Source organism: Poromitra crassiceps (assembly GCF_964638095.1).
Source record: "Poromitra crassiceps genome assembly, chromosome: 4".
Classification (NCBI taxonomy): Eukaryota; Metazoa; Chordata; class Actinopteri; order Beryciformes; family Melamphaidae; genus Poromitra; species Poromitra crassiceps.
The window spans coordinates 41,923,801-41,936,626 of record NC_139626.1 but is presented as its reverse complement, the minus strand read 5'-3'; the positions used below and the strand labels follow the sequence as shown (position 1 = coordinate 41,936,626).

The following is a 12,826-nucleotide window of genomic DNA, read 5'->3' as shown; positions in this document are numbered from 1 at the left end:
TTTCAACGGCTGCATTGTGACCGTTTCACCTGTGTGTGTGTGTGTGTGTGTGTGTGTGTGTGTGTGTGTGTGTGTGTGTGTGTGTGTGTGTGTGGAGGAAATGCAGTGAGTGTGCTGCTCTGCAGCCTGCTGGAGTGGTGTGCCCATCCCCCACTCCACTGGCGGCCTGGCTGTTGAGGCAGCTCCTCTGCTCCACTGTGCCTGGCAGCGCACACACACTCGCTCACCCATATGCACGCACATGCACATTACACACACTCGGAGGAAGTGCTAACTGTACTGTTAGGCCCTAGTGCCTGTCCATGAGAATTTGGATGTGTGGATTTGTGTGTGTGTGCAACCTCTGGAGTATTGTTTTTTATTGACGGCAGCTTAACTGTTTAAGACTGCACAACTCTCTGTTAAGATATGAAAGATTAAAGGATCAGTGAGATTATCAAATGTTAAACCTGGGCTTTATTTTGCCATGTTGTTGCTCAATTCTTCGGATCAAATTCATTAATAAAATGAATTCAGTGTAGAACTAATATAGTACATTGAATTCCAATCCAAAAGGGCCAAATGAAACTCGGTCAAATCCAAAAGCAGCCAAAATTGTCCTCAAAACATTAACACTTGAGCGAGAAACATGCTTCAACATAGCCTCGAGTTTAGGACATTGTCGGCGGCAGCTAGACCTGCATACTCAAACGTCAGCTACGCATCCTGTTTCGTGACATTAAATACAGGAATACCTCATTTAGATACCCTCCAGGGTCAATACCAAGCATCTTCTGGTATAGGGCTGCACGATTATGGTCAAAATGATCACAATTATTTTTGATAAATACTTTGATCACGATTATTTAGCACGATTACTCTTTGACTTTGGGAACATGCATTTATTGAACAAAAAAACAAAACACTGCATTTCTTTGAACTGTCACTTTTTACCACAGAAGGTTTAAAAATGAACAGACCAACACGCCGGCTCTGTTCTCGACTGGAGCTGAAACTACACGCACCACTGGGTGTTTGGGCTTTGGAGGAGGGGCAGAGCGAACCACTGCGAAAGATTTACAAAACGAGAGCAACATTGCTAAACAGATTTTTTCGATTGTGGGAAGCCAAAATCTTGATCAGGATTAATAATCGATTAATTGTGTAGTGCCTAGCTGTACAACTGCAGCAGTTACATATTTTTGTCATTTTCTCCTGATAGTTCAAAGTAGACAGGAAATATTGTTTTTACATGGAATGCACCGTAGACCACTGAGACAGCAGGACGCCCCGCAGTTACATCTGTAGCCGCTTTCACACCGGCCTTGAAAGCCGTGAAATGCACGGAAAATGGGATCCGCGCCTCCGATGTGAAAGTTGTGAAAGCGGGTTGGTGGGTAATTGTGTTACGCCTTTCGTTCCGCCAGTGGACCTAGTCACAGCGCCGGGTTATGCTGCAACCCGCCTCCACCTGAAAGCGTAGGAGCGGCAACACGGAATGGTGCGAATGGTCAGCTCATTCATAAAAATAAATACAGGGGAAACCACCTCATGCAGCAAGAAAGGCATACGTGAAAGTAAAAAAAGTAGCCTATACAATCATGACTGCAGGGGCGCCAGGAGGAATGCTCCGTGCCTAGTAAAGTAGGTTAGGCTTTATGCTCAAACGATGTTGACATTAGTAGGTAAAATTAACCAATATAATAATAAGCTTCAGAGGACGTATAGCTGTCTGTGGCGAGTTGGTCTGAGGATATTCCCTCTGGAAACCAGCTCCAGAACTGCAATCTGTCTAGCTAGCCAGTTGTGCGTTCCCTTACAAAAACTACTAACGTTATAGTAGTCATGTGCATTTATAGCCTAACCGCGCTAGCCGGGAGTCCCACTATAAGCCAAAGGGACTTTGGAGAGCTAGCTGCTGGACAGAGCCATCTAACAGAGCCAATAATAAGGAAAACAAAGGTGCAGTCGCGCACATTAGGCTACATAAAAAGCACCAGTCAACCTTTTCTTTAATCTGGTGGCAGCATTTTTCAGCAAAAAGTGAAACGACACAGATGGTTTATAGTGCCTGCCCCATGCATTGGGCCCAGGCAATTCACTGAGAACTGGAACCAATGCAAAATTTGAACAGATCAGTAACATGACAATAAGAGTCTAAATTACTATGCCTTTTGTCATTGTGTTTTATCTGCAGACTAAGCAATCATTGGCTTTCCGTTCTATAAAAGCCTTTATTTTTGTATTGACTATAATTGAGTGATACACTTTATTAAAACAATCATATTATATCAGAAGTTTTCTTTGTTTTGCGTTCACAGTGATGTCAGTTAGATTTGGTTAGGTCAGAGCTACATCTGCCTTTTTTTAACCCCAGGTGTGCATAAAATACAGGTTAAAAACTAAAAAAAAATATATATATAATATATTTTTGTTATAATAATTATCGATTATCGTATCTGTTATCGGCCAGGAGAAGCAGATATTTATCGGTTATCGTATCGGTTGAAAAAATCCATATCGTGCATCCCTACTTGTTACCATGTGGACACCACTTTGGTGTTTTATCACTTTGATGTTCCGCAGCACGTTGGCTGGCGTACATCGGCCATGTTTGGTTGTTGAATGAATTCGTTAATCATATATGAAAATATTCATTTGGGCTACTAGAGGAGCTGGGTGGAAATGCCTCCGCTCGCCTTTCAACCCGGGAGGGGTGGATGTCACTTGAAAGCACACCCCAGGACGGGAATGTGGCGGTGCTGCTTGGCTCTGTGTGAAAGCACTTTCTGTGGCGAGGCTGCCGGCTTTGCGGGCCTTCTGAACTGCAATATTGCGCGATCTGTGTGTGAAAACGGCTTGTGAGTCATCCTGGACATGTCTATGTCGACTTGGCACACAAAAATAACATAATGGGATTCTCTCCCATTATTCATTGGTGATTGGCTGAACATCTATGAGGTTGGATGGGGATTGGTTGTCTGCTGTCACCGATTATCTTCAAGTCATTCCTCTTCCAGAGTTTCAGTTCAAGTCTGAGAGTTGGCTGAGCCTCTCAGTGATTGTCACATTCTTGTTCTGAAGCCCTTAGACCAGTGATACTCAACCCGAGGCCACATGCGGCTCCTTTATGGGTAGTTGTGGTTGTGGCTCTTTTAAGTCCTACTTAAATGAACTAAATAAGAATCTAAGTAAATAAAGGGAATGGGGCTTTTTTTTTTGCAGAATTTGCCTATGGCATGATTAGGGATGGGCAACCAATTTTGAATTTTCGAAAATCGTTCATTGCCAATCTTGTCTTAAAAAGTATGTTTTCCATTGCTTTTACCGACAACAGATTTGTGGCTAATGACGTTAGTTTCTTTTCTCCAGGAGGAGAGTCTGTCTGTCCCCAGTGTTTAACGTTATGTGAGGCTGACAGACGGCGCTCACAACAGCGCGCAGCAGCAGGGATGGGAGGGGCTGACGGATTGGGGGAGAAACATGGGGTAGAAAAGACAGTGTGCAAAGTAGCCTAATTTATAGACCGACAAACGTAACCGCTCCAAACTATTCTCTGTGGTTAACCTGACATCCCTACCACGCTTGCATTGGTGACTATCTTAGACTGCTGAGGAGCTGGATGTTTTTTTTTTTTTTTTACGGTGTAATACCGCAAACTGCTTGAAAAGTCAAGGGGATTGAATAGTTATTGAAGGTACTATTATGTAAGCTTCTCTCCTGTGTCTGCATGACCAGCTTTTGCATATCAAGCAATGTGTTATCATCAGCCAATACATAATATATTTAATACCATTGTTCGACAATTTTGTTTGTTTTGTTGCCATTGAAGAAAGTGCATGCCATTAGTTTTACATGCTACTATTTCTAACTTCCTAGTCTCCCCCTCTACCCCTACCCTTCTCTCCTGCTCCCTTCCCCACCCTCTTCTCTCTCAGATGGTGGTGAAGACCTACATGGACATGGATCAAGACTCGGAGGAGGAGAAGCAACAGTATCTGGGCCTGGCGCTCCACCTGGCCTCAGAGTTCTTCCTCAGGAACCCCAATAAGGACGTACGCCTGCTGGTGGCCTGCTGTCTCGCAGACATCTTCAGGATCTACGCCCCCGAGGCCCCCTATACCTCCCACGACAAGCTCAAGGTTAGCAAGGCCAAAACAAATGACTGCTGTGCTCTAACCTCCCAGGGAATTAGCCCTTTTCACCTCAGCCATTTTGTGTCTAAAAGGCAGGAAGTAACACAGGTGCAAGCAAAACATTAACATTTCCCCCTGGAAAAAATTATGCAGTAGACATTTCTGAGGAAAAGTACTTCATGTGTTGAACGTAACTTCCTGTTTTCCTCCCTGTACCAGCATGTGAAAAATAGGAATGGTGGTGAACGGAGAAATACGTTACTTTTTTTTATCCCGTTTGAATTGAGTTTGAATTGAGTTATACAGGATAGGCAAAAAATAAGCCTTGGCTTCAGCCTATTCCTTTTTTCGGTCATTGATTGTATAAATTGTATTTGTGTGAAATGGTCTGATATGTACATGTATGATGATGTTCTCTTGCTGTATATTCACACAAATTGTTACATTTTGTTTGTGGTTCATTATAACCTATGACCGAAAATAAACCATTCATTCATCATCATCATCAATTGTGCCACAGTTTTACCGAGTTGCAGAGTTATCTTTTACATTGACAAACATGACGTGTGTACTCCTGTGGCACAATTCAAACGGGATCAAAAAGGTAGCGTATCGCTCCGTCTCCATTCACCACTATTCATATTTTCACACGCTGGTACAGGGAGAAAAGCAGGAAGTGACGGTCACTTTAGCTCTCTATTTCTGTCATATATCGAGCTGTAAAAGTCACTATTTTTGTAATAGCGCCACCTACTGGCAGTGGCAACACAAAAAAGCGAGTTATCTGGAGAACCGTTCGTCCGAACGACTTCAAACTCGGGGAGCTCGCCGCTGAGAAACCAACAGAGTGCAGTGCAGAATTCCGCAATTCGGAATTCATAGTGCCACCTACTGGCAACACAAAAAAATTGCTTATCTCCATTTGTCCAATCGACTTCAAACTTGGCAGGTGTGCTGCTGGGGACCCAAGTGTGTACAGTGTTGTATTCTGTGCAATTTGACGAATCAGAACAGTGCTTTCGTGTATCTCCAGGACCGTCTCTGCTCTCAACCAGTCTCATTGCCCCCGAGCCTCTTCCACGCCGTTTCCGTGTTACACTTTTGATTGAGTGCTTGTGGTGCCGATCAAACAGGAGTCGGGACATCAATTTACTGGAACTGTGATTTATGATTTTTAGGTGCTGAATCTATTTCTGTCATATAACAAGCTGTAATGCAAAGTGTGTGTGTGTGTGTGTGTGTGTGTGTGTGTGTGTGTGTGTGTGAGCAGAATTGTGTTCGGCCACAACTATGCCATTTTATGTGCAATCACGCTCAATCTTTCAGGAAGACTTTCAGGAAGTCCTTAGGTCACACTGGTGACCTGACGGAGCCGGATTCTTTAATTAGGTAATTAGGGCTGATAAATTGCCCTAATTACCTAATGATTGCCCTAATTATCTAATGATGTGATGTCACTCGAGCAATGATGACATCGTCTGGTGACATCATCACTGAGGACATCCCTCACTGATGATCACTGATTACATCATCATTGAGTGCTTGAGTGACATCACTGGTGACAACAACACAGTGGTCTCAAATTCATCATAAATCACTGATGATGTCATCAGGGAGTGATCATCAGTGAGTGATGTCATCAGTGATGATGTCACCAGATGATGCCATCATTGCTGGAGTGACATCACATCATTAGGTTAGGGCAATTACCTAATTAAAAAATCCAGCTCCGTCAGGTCACCCGCACGGGTGCTTTTTACACTTCCTGAAAGTTTCAGCCCGATCGCACGTACAACGGCATGGCTGTGGGCGAACAAAACTCTGTTCACTCACACACTCACAGAAACCTCTCATTCCACCGTAGACATCGAAGACAAAGAGAGGCAAGACATGTTGCAATCTCTAGTACTAACTGCCAGAACTAACACGAGTTGGCTGGAAATATGTCATGATCAACTCCATAATATCCGTGTTCCCATGGTGCAGGACTGTGGTGAAAACACTGCTGACATTGCAAACAGTAATGATGCAAGCTCTCAATTGCTGCCTTTGGTGGTGGTGGGGAATCCATGGCCTGGAGCCTTTAACCCATTGATACCTGATGCAGCATTTGCGTGTATATCCCTCATTTGTGTGTGTATCCCTTTAAGACCGTGAACCGCGTGACGCGGTCTTGAAGGGATACACACACAAATGCTGCATCAGGTATCAATGGGTTAAAGACCAGTATTTAATGTTCAACATAACCATAACCAAACATTTTATTCAGTCACATACTGAATGTTTCAGCCTGCCCCTTTATGTCTTCATTGTCTCCAGGACATCTTCCTGTTCATCACCAGACAGCTAAAGGGACTGGAAGACACCAAGAGCCCTCAGTTCAACAGATACTTCTACCTGCTGGAGGTAAGGTGCTAATTTGGAAGAAGCAAGGTGGGAGGTGTGTAGCAGTAGAGCAGGGGTGGCCAAACCTTTTTGGTTGTGGGCCGCATACAGAAAAATATAAGGAGTCGCGGGTTAAACATTAGTAAGCGCTGCAGTTTTCAACCTGTTTAGACTGAAAGCGGGCCCCTGCAGTAGAGCTAACAGAACTGCTGAAGCTTCCAGTTCAGTAGATGCTCCTCCTACCTGCTGAAGGCGGAGGAGGCGGCCGGGTGTGTGTGTGCGCGCTGGTGATGGGGGGTAGGTGGCAGCTGGTGAGGATTGCAGGTGGAGGAATAACCTGTTTGTTGATTTCCGATGTGTTACTGTAGAACCTGGCATGGGTGAAGTCCTACAACATCTGCTTTGAGCTGGAGGACTGCAACGAGATCTTTATCCAGCTTTTCAAAACACTCTTCTCTGTCATCAAGTAAGACCCTCAGCATCTCCTGTTGTATCCGGTTTATATGCAAATCTCTTCATTTCTAATGATGACCCTCATGCCTTGGAATGATCCTGTTGCATTCAGATAGGCCCCCTCTTACACCTGGCATTAACATGTGTCTCATAGCTGCAATGTGTCTCTCCAGTGAACATAACACATTGATAAAGCATTGATTTTCACAGGACATGTTTGACGACAAGTATGTTACTATCCGAGCAGCTTGCCACTTGTTTCACGTGCACTTTCTGGTTGGATGGATTGTACACAAAATCTTATTTCTGTTTATGTAGTAGTACCCATATATGGATTTCAGATGTTTGCACTTTATTGATCATGTGGGCAAATGCGTTGCTTATTGCTAACAGTACTTTGGGCAATTGGATCATCAATATAGACTGTTTTCACAGAATTGTATTGCTAGGGAACAGTTTGGAACCTAGCTTATGTCCTGTCGGTTATTGTACTAGCAAAACACTGCACCAGGTAAGTAAGCTTGGGGCGATTTAGAATGTTTATGTTGTCGAGTTAAAACCGTCTATATCTTTACTAGCACACATACCTGGACATTGTATGTTTATTCTCTTCAAATACAGTTCAGTCACCACTAGGGGTGTCACAATATATCGTCCCACGAAATTTCGCGATAGTAAAACGTCACGATATGTATCGTTGAGATGAAATCTCATATCGCAAAAAAAAAAAAAAACTTTTTTTTTTTTTTTTTTTTTTTTCTTCCAAAAAATAGACTAAGAAACGTCTTTGTTTGTTGAAGTTCAATGTGTGGAAAGTAGTTCAGTTGAACAAGTCTCTGAAGAGACACATGAGAAGTTATACAGGAGAGAAACCATTCAATTGAGTTTCTGGCAAAACTGTTTACTTGACAGGAAAAACTGAAGATGCATAAAAAATAGATTAAGAAAAGTCTTGTTGTTTGAGTTTGAAGAAAAACTGAAGATGCATAATGAGAATTTATACTGCTGAGAAACCTTTTAGTTCAAAGTAAATCTAAGTGACGGTGTAACTCATTCTATTTCAAGATAAGCCTTATCTCCAATCTCATGTTTTTTCTAGTTGTTATTGTAATAACAATTTCCCACAACAGCATGTTTTGTATTTGTGCATTTCAAATAAAATACTACTTTTCCAGTCATATATTGTCATTATTCAAGTTTAAAAAAATATTGTTAAAATCGTATCGTATCGTATCGTTATCGTGAACCCAGTATCGTGATACGTATCGTATCGTGAACTGAGTGTATCGTGACACCCCTAGTCACCACACATCAGTTAACGCCAGTTGTTCTTTCTTCTCCTCTCTCTCTTCTCTCTCTTCTCTCTCTCCCTCTTCCCATTTCATCAGAAGGTCAAAGTGTACCTCTCTAATGCCCCCTCTCTCTGCAGTAATAGCCATAACCAGAAGGTGCAGATGCACATGATGGACCTGATGAGTTCTATCATCATGGAGGGAGATGGAGTCACACAGGAGCTGCTGGATACCATCCTCATTAACCTCATTCCTGCACACAAGGTGGGACGCACACATACACAGACCCACACATGTTTACAAATGCATGCATCGACAGCGTTCCTACGCAGGTCTGGAAAGTCTAGCGACGCGTGGAAACAAAGCATCTGGAAAAGTATCTTTAAAAACACGTCACGTTTTTGGCCTTATATATATTCGACTATTTGACATTTTGTATAGTTTTGGACCCGATGTTATTTCATACATTGTAATCTTTGTTGATTTTGTGACATTTGAAGAATAACCTGCAGCTATAAAGTCATATGACCCAGTTGTCATATTGCTGCTCAGCTTCTGTCATGTCGGACACGCACATTCTTCAAATCCTGTCAATCAATGAATAATTGAGCAAAGTATGACATTTTGAAATGACTGTATAGGAACCTTATAGTTATGATGCCAGTCATTTACACAAACACATATACACAGTCAGTTGGACTAATTGGTGTTAACCTATCCCCGGAGCAGAATCTGAACAAGCAAGCATACGACCTAGCCAAAACCCTGCTGAAGAGGACCGTCCAGACCATAGAGACCTGCATTGCTAATGTGAGTACCAGCTAGTAGGGATGTCACGATACTAGAATTTCTGCTTCGATACCAATACCTAGGAAAATATCGATACTCGATACCATTTCCGATACCACGCGCGGGGATGACAACAACACACCAAGAGGCATAAAAAATAAACAAAGACAGATGGACGGACAGATGCACGCTTCTCCATAATCTAGGCCTGATAGAACTCATGAAAAACTTTCCACTTACACAGCAGATTACACGTGCTCTAGTCATCAGCCTATTAGAACACTTTGAGCTTGTTGAAGCAACAGATACCCACCAATGACAGCGAGGGAGAAATCAGTAGTATGTTGATTTTTCATTAAGAGAAGGTACTGCTGATATTGATACTGTTGCAAATTAGTATTGTATCAGTTTCAAAATTTTAGTATTGATACTTATCGATACCTGTTGCAAATGAGTATTGTATCCGTTTAAAATTTTTAGTATTGATTTTTCCGATACTATCGATACTTTTGACAACCCTTCCAGCTAGCGCTCCTTCCTCTGGATTACTTCTGCCATCTGCCTGCCTCAATTGCCCACTCTTAGTTAGTCTACCCCCTATTTCTTTATTTCTCTCGTTCTTGTCCTCAGTCTGTCACTCTGAGTCTCTCGGGTCTGTGTCTCTGCCTGGTTCACTTGTGCTTTAACACTGTGCTCCTTCCCTCCCTCTCCCTCAGTTCTTCAACCAGGTGTTGGTGATGGGCAAGTCGTCAGTCAGCGACCTGTCGGAGCACGTCTTTGACTTGATCCAGGAACTGTTTGCCATCGACCCTCTTCTGCTTACCTCTGTCATGCCTCAGCTGGAGTTCAAACTCAAGGTTACACATACACACACACACACACACACACACACACACACACACACACACACACACACACACACAGACAGAATCACAGCTAAACATAATATTAGTTCATCTCACTTTAATTCAGTTGAGATCAGTTCCTGTTGATCTCCAGTAGTGTTTATAGCATGAGATCAAAGTTCTGTCTTTGTTGTTGTATTGCTGTTGACTCATCTACACTGTAAAATATTAATGGCAAAAGGAAACCCCGGGTTTTAAAGCAACAGTATGCAATTTTTCACTTAGAGTCAGCGATGTGTATTGTTTCTCCCGCTCTCCTCCCCGCCGGTCGTGAAAGTTGACACCAACACTTGCCGTTCATGGTGATGAGCCGTCTGCCTTGAAACAGCATCTAGCCTTAGTGTCTGTGAACACAAGCATCAAAGAAGCAGACGAGTAACGCAGGCAATCTGCAATCAAAAATAAAACTGTGCCAATGCTCAAAGAAGAGATGAGGAGGGCTACGGCGTTCAAAAAACAGTGAGGAAATAGTCAAACGAAGGTGCTCTTTGGATGAAGCATGGGTGTGGCAGCAGAGAAATCCAACAAATACAGAATCCAAGGCAGTCTTCTTAATAAGTTAAAAGGCTTTAATAATAGTTCTAGCGCATACTGGAACAATAAAAGTATAAAAGCGTCAAATGCTCACCCATGTTTTTCATCGAGTGTTGTCAGCTGCTTAGCTTAGACATTTACCTTTTGCATTTTGCATTTTTTTTTACTTTGTACTGTTCCCCTCCATTGTATGACTTTCCTGCACATTGCCAGCTGGGAGGATTTAGTGTATTACAACTTTAATCATGGCTGTTGCATTTGTTTTGCTTTGAGGAAATGATGAGTTGTTTTTGTTGTTGTTGCTTGCCCCGCTTAAAGGATAAGTTCACCCAAAAATGAAAATTCAATCAGTCATCATCTACTCACCGGGTGAAGTTTTTTTCGTACACAAAACAGTCCTGGAGCTTCACAGCAAAACACTGTTGCAGCATTCTCCTTAACTCATTGAGTGCCAAGGACGAGTATGTTCGTCAATTCGTTTAGTAACGTACTGTAGAGTGCCAAGGACGAGTATGTTCGTCAATTTCGTTTTTTGACGGTGGGACGTGGATCAATGCCTAATACATCTCCTGTAAAATTTTGGGGCATGTTGAATGTGTATAACCTAATTTACCGACCCATTAGGTGGCGACAGGGCTCTCCAGATTAGAGAAAGTTGAATGGTTTGGCTTTTCGCTGTCGCGCTGGGAGCCGGCGCACAACGGTGGGGGGCTCCGAAAATAGACTCTGGGTGCAGCTCACTTTGAAACGTGCAGCAGAAAGCCCAGAAAGCCCAGAATCGGACGCAGCTTCATCCCAGCTCACAACCGAAACCCCAGAAACGAGCGAGCCCGATCCAGACTCCCCCGACGAGCAGCGGCCATCCGAACGTGGATCCGCAAGCAGCAGAGCCTCGCCTGACAAGCAGCAGAGCGAGCAAAGCCACCAGAGACACCCCCACGGAGGAGGAGTTTGGAGTTGAGGGGGGTGGGGGTGCTGTTATATTGAAGGAAATTACTGTTCAGATGTTTCAGGTCAGAAAATATTAGTTTCAGAGTCAGTGATTTGCTTGAAATGCTTAATTTCACAAAAGGCTCAATATCTCAGCTTTCTAGATGGAAACGCCTGTTTTTGCTGTTTTTGACCTATCTTCTCCGGCTGATAACTAAAGAACGGAAAATGATATCAATAAACTTTTTTTTGCTGCTGATACAATAGAGTCTCATCGTTCTTTGTGCGTGTTCGGTGTTTACATAGTAATATCACACAATATTCTGTGGGCCTCGAGAAATCACTGAAAACGCTCTGAAACTCTGGCACGGAGCGTCCGTTCTCCAAAAGTGGCTGGCACTCAATGAGTTAACAATCGAAGTAAATCGTGACCAACTTTCAAACGTAAAAAAAAGAAAAGGCTCCATACTGCTCGTCTGGCGTAATCCAAGTCTCCAGAGGCCCCGAGATGCCAAGTTGACTTGGAAAGATGTCTTTTACGCCCGGGTTTTAGCTGAAATCTTCAATGTAGCAGGCTACATTAGCAGCACCCGACCTTCTCACTTCTCACGGCTACAGTGAAGATTACGCCAGACGAGCAGTAAGGAGCCATTCAATGTTTTACTTCTCCTTTAAGGGAGGTCAGAACACTGGGACAGGCTGGTAGGGATTCAGTGTCTTGTTCAAGAACCTTTCAGCGGGGCAGATACGTGATGACACATAGCTTGAACCTGGCTTCTCCAATACAAGGAGAGACTAAGTTACCACTGGCACGCCCAGTAACTCTGTGTGTTTCCTGTTTCCAGAGCAATGATGGCGAGGAGCGTCTAGCTGTGGTACGACTGCTAGCGAAATTGTTTGGGGCCAAAGATTCTGAGCTGGCCACACAGAACAGACCCCTGTGGCAGTGCTTCTTAGGACGGTGAGTTGCACATGTGTGAACAGCGATGCCGATACAGTTTCACAATCGGTTCCGTTTGTCACTTGCTAGCTACCCTAGTTTATTCTTTTCCTATTCTACCACATGATGAGGTAACAATGAATGCAATCTTTTCTCATTGGGTATGTGTATTATACTATCACATCCTCCCTCTGTATATGTGATGACGCTGATTAGAGTGTGACTATTATTATTTTACTATTTCAACCACGAGAGACCAGAGACCAGTTGGTAAGATTTAACAAGCGGCTTTGTTCAACAAATTCAACACATGGCATGACATGGCAGCTACTTTGGCGTAGGACTCCATTGTAAGATGACGCCCCTCTTGAGGTGGGAGGGGGGCATCTGTTTAGCTAGGATAGAGAATCCCCCCCCCTTCTGTGGGGGATTCTTCAGGAGTCAAGGCTCATTGGTGGTGGACTGGGGAGGTGGGTGGGGAGA

The 12,826-nt window shown here is 43.4% G+C and overlaps 1 protein-coding gene across 3 annotated transcripts in view; it reads left to right on the top strand.

The window, feature by feature from the left end:
- Window positions 1–12,826, top strand: part of pds5a (PDS5 cohesin associated factor A) — a 56,594-nt gene that overhangs the window by 20,046 nt on the left and 23,722 nt on the right. For all 3 annotated transcript variants that reach the window (XM_083634780.1, XM_083634781.1, XM_083634779.1), the window contains exons 3-9: window positions 3,918–4,121; window positions 6,435–6,521; window positions 6,869–6,966; window positions 8,383–8,509; window positions 8,975–9,055; window positions 9,751–9,891; window positions 12,249–12,364. In XM_083634780.1, the coding sequence (XP_083490906.1) occupies window positions 3,918–4,121; window positions 6,435–6,521; window positions 6,869–6,966; window positions 8,383–8,509; window positions 8,975–9,055; window positions 9,751–9,891; window positions 12,249–12,364 (854 nt within the window). The remainder of the gene's footprint in view (window positions 1–3,917; window positions 4,122–6,434; window positions 6,522–6,868; window positions 6,967–8,382; window positions 8,510–8,974; window positions 9,056–9,750; window positions 9,892–12,248; window positions 12,365–12,826) is intronic.